Source organism: Chanos chanos, chromosome 11, assembly GCF_902362185.1.
Source record: "Chanos chanos chromosome 11, fChaCha1.1, whole genome shotgun sequence".
Classification (NCBI taxonomy): Eukaryota; Metazoa; Chordata; class Actinopteri; order Gonorynchiformes; family Chanidae; genus Chanos; species Chanos chanos.
Window position 1 is genome coordinate 18,277,688 of NC_044505.1, and position 12,131 is coordinate 18,289,818.

General features: G+C 38.8%; 1 protein-coding gene across 1 annotated transcript; it reads left to right on the forward strand.

The window, feature by feature from the left end:
* The first annotated feature begins 1,957 nt into the window (after nucleotides 1-1,957).
* On the forward strand, nucleotides 1,958-10,082 carry LOC115823760 (von Willebrand factor A domain-containing protein 7-like). The gene is made up of 15 exons (XM_030787789.1): nucleotides 1,958-2,149; nucleotides 2,450-2,722; nucleotides 2,843-2,936; nucleotides 3,251-3,373; nucleotides 4,323-4,509; nucleotides 4,619-4,791; nucleotides 5,019-5,131; nucleotides 5,861-5,977; nucleotides 6,255-6,467; nucleotides 7,248-7,380; nucleotides 7,488-7,640; nucleotides 7,760-7,852; nucleotides 8,002-8,270; nucleotides 8,798-9,091; nucleotides 9,627-10,082. Exons 1-15 carry the CDS (start codon nucleotides 1,958-1,960, stop codon nucleotides 10,080-10,082), a joined length of 2,883 nt encoding a protein of 960 aa, XP_030643649.1.
* The last annotated feature ends 2,049 nt before the right edge of the window (nucleotides 10,083-12,131 follow it).

Below are 12,131 nucleotides of genomic sequence, written 5' to 3' on the forward strand. Positions count from 1 at the left end.
AGGATATAGAAATGCTTCGACACCCCGAACTGTTGTTTTTACCTCTTTTGGGGGGGTTCAAATCTTAATTAGGGGGGTCAGACCCCCCCCCCCCACCCGTAATTTGAGCCCTGAATGTTGGCACATGTATATTTTTACATATTTCCTGTGGACATGTAAGTTCATCAAAGGCTCCCATATAAGCTTTGCAAAGATTTACTTGGAGAGAATGTGAATTCAAGTGAAGTGAAGTAAATTGAAGGGATTAGTGGCAGTGGACCCTAACAGTTTCAAGTTCAAGTTTCAAGTTTAAGTTTATTTAGAGCCCAATATCACTGTTTACAGTCTCAAAGGGCTTTACATGCCCACAGGATTACAACAAAACAGAGCAGGGTGGCACCCCCTGACTTGATCCTCATAGCGGGCAAGAAAAAACTCCTCAGAAAACCCAGACGTTAGGGAAAAATAGGAGAAATCTTGAGAAGGACCACAAGGAGAGGAGACCCCTTCTAGGCCAGCCAGGCGTGCAGTAGGCGCCAGCCCAGAGGGCAATTTACAAAACAACAGAGTGATAATAAATGAGAACACAACTAGTAGGTAGTATGAGGAATGACAAGACAGCATGGGGCTCAGTTGGGGTGGACGGCACAGCTGTAGCAGCACAGGAGGACACGAAGCCGCAGCAGCCATCGGGATGACGGTGAAGAGGGATGGCATGGAGGGTGGGGGGGGGGGGGGGGGGGGGGGGCTGGGGGGACACCTAAGAGAAAGTAGCCACATTCAAACCAGACATTCATGCTCAAACAGATGAGCCACAGCCATGCAGGAGATGAGGGAGGGAAGGAGAGCAATTGGAGTAGCGGCACTTAACAGATGAAATAAGAAAAATAATTTTATAGGTAATTTTGTACAGTTAGAATGTACTTTAACGATACCTTAATAACAGCATGAACATATCTCAGGTTTCTCTGGAACGTATAACTGAGAAACCACAGCAAACAGGTAAGTGAAATGTTTCAACAAAGAAGTCACTGAATATAAAAATAGAAACACCAAAACAAAAACAGCATTACGGGGGGAAAAAAAGCTCCCTTGCATTGTTACATTACTGTGAATTGTTTTTACTGCAAACATATGTGACAGTTTCACTTACACTTTTCACTTATGCCCGGGGAGAGCCAGATCACGGATTCCAGAAAATAAACATTCAGAGGAAAGCATACACAAGAGTAGTCAAGCAGGTTTTATTGCATCATGGGATACTGTTGTGTCTTTGGTCAGCTGAGCAGAAAAACTCTGTTTCTGCCGCAGAACTTTTACCAAAGGTTTGAGCTCACTGCAAATCCCAAATTCCAAAATCATATCACATCACCGCAAAAAAAACTTTTCAGTGTTCCAGATGAATGTGCTCTGTATATAATTCACAAGTTGAATAATTCACAACCTATTGTGCAAATACTATTATTTTACAGTATGTTTTACAGTATAGGTTTTTTACGTCCTTGGTTTGTATTCTGCCTGTCTCGGAAGTCACTTTGGATAAAAGTATCTGCTAAATAAGCAAATATAAATTTGAATATAGTTTGTGGATGATGATTTCTGAGCCCAGTGTTTAGAAACAATGGTTACAAAGTGTTACGGTGCTAAAAAAATTATGTTTGCCACTTAAAAAAAAAAAACTGCAGCTGCATATATATATGAGCAATTCCTATCTATTTTTGAAACAAGAGGATAGTAATTTACTGTAAACTCCAATGGCCACTCCCCAGAGATAAAAGTGCTGACTAGAGAGGTGCTTTAGTTTCAAAATCAACAGTAGAGATATGGGCAGTAAGGCTTGTCATCCACAGGACCTTAAAAATGTTCAGGCCACTTGATCGAGGTATGATGATCATTAGGTACATTATCAACAGATCAAAACAGGTTAGGTTATAATAAGTTATTTGCCCATTTTAAACTTCCCGGAGTCTTCAGGATGATGTCGTGTCAAAGCACAGCTGCTGTCCTCTTCTTTATCCTACTCTTCTGCACACTGAGGGTCACTTTTACCTTCAAAGTGCTCTTCACCTCCTCTCAGAAACACCAACAGATCACAACAAATGCGATTTTACAGAAAACAGCTGAAGTCTGCATGGAGCAGGCTCAACGCACAGGAAAAGACTTTACTAAGGTGAGATGTAGAAATATTGTGTGATTCTTTTTTTCTTTTTTCTTTAAATAACCATAGACCTTACACATTTAATAATTCCGCAAAGGTGGTGATAATATTTTATTCTGATGAATACCACCTTGCTTATATGTTCTATCTCTTCACTGGTTGTCACCGAATAGACTAGTGGTTGAAAGGTAGCCTTCAAAATATATTTTTTGGTCCGTGTTTGTGAGAGAAAGTGCATATTGTTTTGAATAAAAAGGTACATTTTTTTATTTGGGTTTTTTTTGTATGTTTTTTTTTTTTTTTTTTTGTTAGCCTGATTCTCTGACAGTTGATTCACTGGCAGAAGCTTGCTTCGCCTCCAAATCAAAGAAAGGTTTCCAGAGGGCCATCAACGAAATCAAGGATTCAAATGCCCGGGTGGATCTCTGGAAAGTGCTCAGTGCTGAATATCACTTTGACAATGAGATGTTTTTAGAGGGGCAAGGGCTTATCAGAAAAGGTCTTGAAATCGTCAAGGCCAACATTCGTCAAATGAGGCTTGAGGCGGCGAGACGGAAACTGGGTGAAATTCTACACACACTACAGGTAAATGCACACCTTGAGATTTGATGTGTCCTGATCAGTACCATTGCTGAGTTCTTTGTAAGTATTTCCTGAATTTAAACCTCCTGTAGGATTGTACTTTGTTTTACAATAATTTCATAGGACTTCTACAGCCACAGTAACTGGATAGAACTGGGGAACCTATTGCCATACACAGATCTCATCAGACCATACCACAAAATTGAAAACATTGCAGGTACAACACAAAACACACTGCGTATGTGTGTTTTTCTGTGTGTGTGTGTGTGTGTGCACATCCATGTGAATGCTTGTTTATATGCTGTGGGGAATGTTTTGTGTAATCAGACCCATATTAAGCATAAACGGTATAAGCAGATATTCCAGTAAGACTAGCATTTTGGGTTTTTTTCACCCTAGTCAACACCAACAATAAATTAATATTATTTCACTTTAAGACAGTACAAACATACTTTACAGCTCTTACAGACACATATGCACAGCGCTAACTCAGTGTTTTTTTGTTTTGTTTTGTTTTGTTTTTTTGGCCAGACAGCAAAACTTCAACATGCACAAGCTGCAATGGGAGCAACTGTGATAACAACATCTTGGAAAGCATTATCAGAGAGAAGAAGCTGACCTCTGGATATTTCTTCACTCTCTCCAAGCCACAAGGTACTGCTCCTCTAAATCTCAGAGGCTTCAAAAATGTTCATAGACAAACTGATCATATTCCAGTAATTAATTAAGTTCAGTAAACTCAATTTTGGTGCCATACTATGAGTGGTTATTGGAAAATGGTCTTGGTGTCTTGCTGAGCATTATTCAGAACAGTGCAGATACATTCAAGGTCAAGGTGAGCAACTGATCAAGAGAGAGAATGAATGAACAAATGAAAAACCAATTAGTGTGACAGATATACAGTCAGACAGAGAATGAGACAGACAGAGAGAGAGAGAGAGAGACAGAGAGAGAGAGAAAGAGAGAGAGAGAGAGAGAGAGAGAGAGAGAGAGAGAGAGAGAGAGAGAGAGAGAGAGAGATAGACTTGTTATATGATTGACTGATTTCTCCCATTCTCACTATGTTGCTTGACTGGCCAATATGGGAATTTACTGTTTCATGCATCTGACCGTTATCAACACCTCAGTGGGACTGATAAGAAAAATGGAGGGGGACAGTGAATCTGACCACAACAGCTTTTAAATTAATTAGAATATTTATTAATATTTCAATACATTTTCTGCAAGGAGTGTACTAATTTACTGTACTGTTGTACTAATTTAAAAAGCACCTGCAACTGAACATAACCAGAGAATATGTAAAACACTGCCTCTTAACATGAACCAAATCTGCAAATCTGTCACTTTGTATCTGTAGACTTTTAATTCCATATTTCCATATCTGGAAATTGAAAAGAAAGAAAGAAAGAAAGAAAGAAAGAAAGAAAGAAAGAAAGAAAGAAAGAAACTTACAGTAAAAAGAACAAAAACACACACGGTACGAGACCATGTTTTGGGAGTATGGAAAACAAACAGGAAGTCCATGTGACTGACTGCACTTTTTTATCATGAAAAGTCCTCAAAATGTGTTAGAACACTGACTGATTTTCAATGATGAGGGCAGGAAAATGCAGCCATGGAGACTTTGGAGACGTATCAACCTTAATACCACCTTCTGGAGGGATAAACAAGGACACAAATGGATCCAGCCATGGGAGGCTGCACCCACAGGCTGCAGACATGGCCATTACTGCCACTAGAGAACTGTTGGAAGACATCAGGAGAGCAGCAGGGGACACTGACTTCCTAAGGTATTTGAGGAGAACATTGAGCCATTGCTCTTGAATAACTCTGTTTATTCTAATGATTGATTGATTGATCGATTGGATCTCTGTGTTTCTTCATCTCTCTTTCTCTTAGATTTATGGGGATAAATCAGTCTTCTTCCGTTCTCTGTTTCGTCATTGACACCACGGGCAGCATGGGCGATGACATTGATGAGGTGAAACGTGTCACTTCATTCATAATTGACAGCAAAAGAGGCACCACTGATGAGCCATCTGCCTACATCCTTGTTCCATTTAATGACCCAAGTAAGACATCTAACAATGAACTGGTCTTTTTTTTCCATGAACATTATGCATCTTTTAATGTTAATAATGTACGGTTTACACAAATTTAAGCGAAAACCCTGGTCAAAGCATTATAGAATTGCATTATCAGTAATGTTAATCAGTAATGTCTTATTTACATAAGCTTTTTCTGGAATGTTCACAAGAATGAAAGAGAATTACTGATTAATCACGACTCATTAATTCAGGTTTTGGGCCACTGATGAGAACAAGCAACCCTGATGAGTTTAAAGTACAGGTCAATGGTCTTTCTGCAACTGGAGGTGGAGATTTACCAGAAATGTGTCTCTCGGGACTTCAGGTACAATAAAAGACTTGTAAAATGCTGATAGCAAAGATACATGTACGATTTGTTAGACATGGATGTTAACAAATGAATGAGTGCAATTGTTGTACAGTTTAATCCCGAGGAATAGGGAGCAATTTAGTGTGATGATTCAACTGAGGAAAGAAAAAAAAGTTTTGCAGTCTTATTTCTAGATGGTGTTGATAAAAGGAGTAGATGGGTTAAAAACTATGAAAATTCTAAATGTATGACTTTGTTGTTTTGCTTTGTTTCATTTTGTTTTGTTCTGTTTTTGATTTTCTTCATTGAACAATGTCGTTGTGGAAATCCAAAGAAAATGCATACAAATGAATACATCTGTGATCTATCTATTTACACATGCTTTAATTAACTTAGTCTTTAACTAAAACCAAAATGAGTCTCATAATTAGACACTAACACAAAGATCAAAGTAGGACATCTGGATCTACGGGCTGTTAAACAGAAAACAGTGAATCACCCCTGAGTACCAAGGAATTCAGAATGACACATATTCTTTTTAAGGAAAAAGGGATAAAAATAATACAGGCAGCCAGACTGTCAGGGAGAGCTAAAGCAGCATTGACAGATTGGCTCGTTAATTAGGACTGTAAACCCAGACTGTCAAATGTGTGTACTCGATAGGGGAGATAAACACATGCCTAAAATTCAAGACTCATTCACTTTGCAAAAAACCTCATCCTCTAACATCCTTTTGTCACCCAGCTGGCCCTCACAGGTGCACCTCCAGAATCTGAGATTTTCGTTTTCACTGATGCTGGTGCAAAAGACATAGAACTGAAAAGCACAACTGAGGCATTGATCAAGACCACACAGTCAAAGGTGAGTATTTGCTTAGCCCTTCTTTTACAATGCTGCAATCTGAAATGTATGTAAAGCAGGTCAGACATGATCATTAGTTTGGGCAGTTCACCTTACATTTGCCAATAACAATTCAAGTGAACCAATTCAAGTAAAGTTAAAATTCCAACATAAAAAATTGCAAAGTAGTGCTATAACAGAGAAGAAAACCATGAAGTTTAAGCTGCATATCTGCAATTCATCAAGAAACTACAGTTAGAGTCAGATAGATCTTCCTTTTTTTTTCCTCTCACCGTAGGTAAACTTTCTGGTGACAACTTTTGCTCGCCGGCGACGGAGCACTAGTGGAGACCAACAGCAAAGCCGGGGCTTCACCACTCGTCTGGACAGCCCATTCGACCAGCTTTATCGAGACTTGTCAGAGGCCTCAGGTGGGCAAACTATCAGGGTTGCCAAATATATGCTACCAAAAGCCACCAGCATCATTGTGGATGCATCCAGCTCTGAACTGGTAATAACCTCATCATCAAAGTGTAATCGCTATGCTTGTTATCCACTAAAATCAGCAACCGTCAGTAATCATCAAAAATGAACGACTATTATAAATGATCAGATTATGAAAAATTACTGAAAAAATGAAATTTGAATGTGAAAATGTGAATGTGAAATTTGATGGATGAGTAAAGATGGCACATTACTTGTCGTATTACTTAAAGCTTTTTCATTATCACAACATGATGGAAGCCAGCAGGTGTTTTTTTATCAAAGAACTATAGATAGCACAGCTAGTTGGTTAGCAAAAAAGGAGAATGAAGTGAGGAAATGTCTGCATTTAACCCTTGTAGAAAACTTCAGGCGACATAAGACTTGATGGATGCCCTTGAATATCTGTGCATTACATCCGCTGAAAGCTTTACAACAGTCTACCTCAAAGTTCATTTAAAGGCAGCCATTACTGAATCATTTTTGGGCTCAGGAAGAGAGGAAAACATGTCAGGAAGTGAACTCCACAACACTCTCAAGATCCATGATAGGCAATGCAAATTTAAAGGATTAAAATGGCAATGGTTATGAAAACTTGACTATAGGATCCAATACATTCAGAGGGAGTGAGGGTAAAATCTTTGAACTCCGAAGGGACTAATTCTGTAAGCTATCGAGATCAGTGTCATTTCTCTGTGTTGGGTTTACAACGTGTTTACCCTGATTCAATCTGTCACCAAATTAGCTTTCCTAAGTTAACATACCTCAAATAAAGTCTTTTTTAACCACAAGTCAACCATTTGCTTAGGTAACTCTTCTCCAGGCTGTCAGGAACCCAGGAAAAGCAGAGAACTTCTTTGTCCTAGTGGACTCATCTGTGAAAAACCTTACCATCTATATTACAGGCAACTCTCCATCTTTCCTTGTCACAAGCCCCTCAGGTGATCATGCCTTGAACTATTGATGACTCTAATATGAAAGACAGTGCTTCTAACCATTGCTGTGTTTTTCAAGGAAAGTTTCATAAACCCTAAACTTTACTCTGCAGGAGAATCCCAGAGTAATACAGAATCAAATGGGACCTTGGGGGAGATTCAGAGAGTGGGGAATTTCTATACAGTGAGACTGAGTAACCACAACCAAACGGGGCTTTGGCAAATCAGCGTCAACTCAGCACAACCCTACACCATTAAAGTCATAGGTAAAATGAATATATCCAGAAATCATCTGCATGGCAGTACACCCATGAATCCTGAAATAACCATACCATGTGGACATGTTTGTCTTTGATTATGTATCCATTTTCTGTTTTCTTTCCAGGTCAAAGTGCAATTGACTTTCTGTTTAACTTTGTAAAGATTAGCGAGGGAAGTCACGCAGCATATGAAGTTTTGGACAGTCAGCCTCATGCAAGTAAGTAAAGCAATTCACCCTGAGAGTGTACATACTGTACATATAACAATTCATTACAACTGAAGGTTTTTTAATAGGTAGGTTCGTCAATACACAGTGCTTTGATTGGTCTGACCTCTGGCCTTCTCATTGATGTTTTCCTGTTACAGGTGGTAATGCTACACTACTAGTGACAGTGACTGGGGGAGACTCTGTGAATGTGACAGAGGTGGCACTGGTTGAGGCATCAGGTTCTGGGGTTGTTAATGGCACCTTGGAAGATTTGGGAAGTGGGGACTATCTTGTGACAGTGACCACAGTTCCAACTGAAAAGTTTTTTGTTCGTGTGAGAGGAGAGAGCGCCATTTCCGGGTCCACACTCAACAACTTCCAAAGACAATCCACAACCCAATTCAGAGCTTCTAATGTCTCCATCACTGTGAGTCCACAAAGTGCTAGCAAGCCATTTATTTGTGCTCATGTTGCCAAAATCCTAGCTGCCAGCTAGTGCTAAAGATGGTGCATAAAGCTTCATTAGGAAAGGCACCTGTTTATTCACATATCAAGATGTTTTGGTGACTTCTGTTATATAATGATGTTATATGACAGATTCAAGAGAGGACTAACTTTTGATAGGTACATGTTATCAAAGCAGACAAGTTCAAATATATGTGAAGACACTGAGAAAGACAGGATCTTCAATGAAAATTAGATTCTACTCCTGTGGAGATCTAAGTGAAAATGCCTGTCTGAGTTGCTTAACAACAAATATTGAAAACTCAGTCATTGGCAAAAAGGGGCATCAGTGAAGTCATAAAAGTAGCAATGGTAAAGCAAGATAAATAGTCACAGACTAGCTAGCATCTGGTAGCTTAGATAACTCTTCTTCTTATTACTCATACAATTACATACTCCATATGATTGATAGAACTTCTCATACAGGTTTCGTCTCTTTTTTACAACTAGACCCAGGTGAATGGCACATGGGAGCCTGGGACAGCTCTGAGTGTGGGCTTCACTGTGTCCACCAGTGGCTCAGGAGACACATTGACAATTCGTGCTAGGAACGACAGAGGGTTCGCTATCACTCTCCCTGAGTCACTGACCCTTGACAGTGCGGGCAGCGCCAATGGCACAGTCACCCTCACTGCTCCTTCAGACACTCCCTCTGGCACTGATGTCACACTGACCATTGAGGTCGACGCTCCTGGGGCCTCTGACTCAAACTTTGCCGTGCTACGCCTTTCTGTTGTGGCTAGGGTAACTTAATTCTCATCCCCATTCTCTACAATTTGTTAAAAGTGATGTGAGGCCAAAAATAGTGAATAAAATATGTAATATTGAGATCTGAGGATTCATATGCCATGTAGCTGTTGTACTATTGCCTTCACAGATTATCTGACCACGGTGAACTGCAAAGCCATGAGTGCTAATGATTTGCCAGCATGAATAATTCAGTAGCTAAAGTTGCAATATCAATGCCCAGTTAATTTACCAGTCTTATTTTTGTCATGCCATCACTGAAGTACATTTGAAAAAATGACATATGAGCTGATCAGGACAGTGCTTAACATTACCAAACAGAGAAGACTAAAGGGGTAGCTGCAAAAAAAAAAAATCCAGAATACTAGCAGCATTAGAAACGGACAAGAGTAGTGGTTTGAGACATGTTTCGAGCTGAATTTGAATCTGAGTCTCACCAGAACTCAAGAAAATAATTTAATTTTCTGAACTTCTTTTTACATTACAATGTATAAATATCTTTTTGTTGTTGTTGTTTTTCTACCCCTTTTAGGTAACAGATGTCACACCCCCAGTGTGTGAGATTGTGAACGTAAATGCTGACTGCTCTGGTGATTGCAGACTGTCAACATGGGAGCTTTCTGCCAACCTGACAGATGGAAACGGAACAGGAATCCAGAGCTTAATGGTCCAACAAGGCACTGGAATCCTCACTACCACCAGTGTCATTGAAGGAGGTGTGATGGTGATGCTTGCATCATATGTCGCATCTTGCTGTTCGGAGGATGTCGAACTCGTCGCCGTGGATGAGGTGGGCAATGTTGGCACATGCTTTAGATCCATCAGAGCCACTGTTTCACCAAGTACCAGTGCTCCATCTCCCCACAGCATCACCACAACAAAGCCAACCAGCACTGCCACTGCTTCCACTGGGGGACATCCTGCACTCCTTTCTCTGTGTCTCTGGTTCAGCGTAGAGCTCTTTCTCAAACAAATCATACATTTCTAAAGAGAATCACTGTATGTCTCTGTGCAGTCTAATATTTCAATCTATCTGTCGGGTAGGAGATTCCTCAAAATATGACAAATGTACACTTTTCTTTCCTTTTCATATAATCATAAAACATTGAAGGTGCTATGGTGGTACGGTGGTAATTTACACTGTTTACCCTTCCTCATCTCTGCCCTGTTAAACAAACACACAATTTAGGTGAACTGTGCTGAACATCCTCCCACTAATATACTCCCAACCTGCTACCTGTTATCTGGAGTTAATTAGACTCTCTGAATCTTTGATGGTTAAAGTCTACCTACTGTGCAATGAATATTGGCCTTTAACTCAGAAAAGGTCATGTTTTTACTTGGGCAAGACAAGAGCTGCACTGTGTATAATATTTATTTAATAAAATCTGCTGCAAGTTTGCAAATCTTGCTTATCAATTGTAGATGTTTATTGACACACAAGTCATGGCATGCATTTGTGGATCGAATTCATGTTTGTGGTGCTCAGTGGAACTCTTTGGTCCGATTTTATTTCTAATTATTTAATACTGATTACTCTGATATTGCCCCATTTGCCTCTGACAGCTATGTGTCTAATCAAGTGATAAAAATTAATTGATACTGTGTAGCTATTCAATTCCAAAAGGAATAAGGAATAAGGAATAAGGATTTAGGCCAGATAAAATACCTACATATAAAACATACTCTGTAAAATTACATCCATAATTCTGTCCACAAGATCAGTCACTAACAGCATGACAATCTTTCCACAACCACTAGAGAGTAGAGAGTAAAGATATAATAACAGATTCATAAGATGTTGAATGTTTTCATTTGATTTTACTTGATTTGATTTTTGTGCTCCTGATCACTGTTTAAATGTATTCACTTTGAATTTTCAGGGTCAGTAGTTAAATGTAATTCAGGGTATCTCAGAAAGTGATTAAATCTGAGTATCACCTGAAACTGATAGACTTTGATTTGAGACAACATTAAAGAATTATACTCTTTTGTTTCTCTGAGACTATATCACAAAACCCTATAATGTCCAGTGCATTAAAGAAAGTGATAATTATTTTGAACATGTTTGAGGTGGTGAATCCAAGGATACTGAAAATACATGTTAAATGCACCAAGCAGCATGAATTTTAAGTTTGGAAGCTATTCAGTTTTGGGTTTTTTTTTTGGTTTTTTTTAAGAAAGGTAGGATACATAAAAGCTTTATTACATGACAGCTGTTGTCAAGATAAACACAGTCACTTGTTTTTTTATTCTTAAATTATTATCATTATTTAATATCCAGTTATTGTCCTAGTTATTAAACAATTTGGAGAGAAAGGCAGTACTCTTGAAAAAAAGTTAGCCAGTGCCTTGTAAAAATATGTAAAAATGGCTTGCACATCATTACAAAAAAATCTGTTGCCTTATCAAATGCTTCTGTAAGTGCATTTAACTGACATATTGTGCCTGTTAGTGAGTTTGTATTTTGCTAAATGCTGATTCATTTTGAACGTTGTTGTCATCCTACTTCTGACTTGATATACTTGATCACTGTGGTGTTTGTTTCGATGCCAACCCGTATGAATTCTTAACATGGCTTTTTGCTCATGATTAGCTAATCTTATGATGTTTTGACCTGTTATGACTTGATTGTTTATAAGGGTGTTGCTTCTGCAAGTATCTAAAGAATGCTGCCCAGTAGAAATGATTCTGTTAAATGTTGTAATGTAGGCAACGTATGACACCAGACTTGCAGGTTATCTTCCTGAATGATAATCATTTACGGTAAACCACAACAGTCACACCTTAGGGGTAAGAGTGTCATATATAAGGGTTGCACTAGTTATGACAAAAGCAGGACACAAAGGATTGGTTATGTCTTGTATCTTACCATCGACAGGACAATAAATTAGTCATCGTACATGACAGGCACTCAATACATTACAAATTTTGTGAGTACATAGTTTTGTTGTTGTCTGATTTTACTTTTTTCTTTTTTTTTCCGTTAGTTTTTTCAGTATCTTTTTTTTTTTTTAACATCATAGAGACTTTCAGG

Coding starts and splice junctions, on each gene's coding strand:
- LOC115823760 (XM_030787789.1), top strand. CDS start 1,958: ATGTCGTGTCAAAGCACAGCTGCTGTCCTCTTCTTTATCCTACTCTTC. Junction 5,978..6,254: donor TCAAGACCACACAGTCAAAG/GTGAGTATTTGC, acceptor CTCTCACCGTAG/GTAAACTTTCTGGTGACAAC. Junction 7,853..8,001: donor GGACAGTCAGCCTCATGCAA/GTAAGTAAAGCA, acceptor TTCCTGTTACAG/GTGGTAATGCTACACTACTA.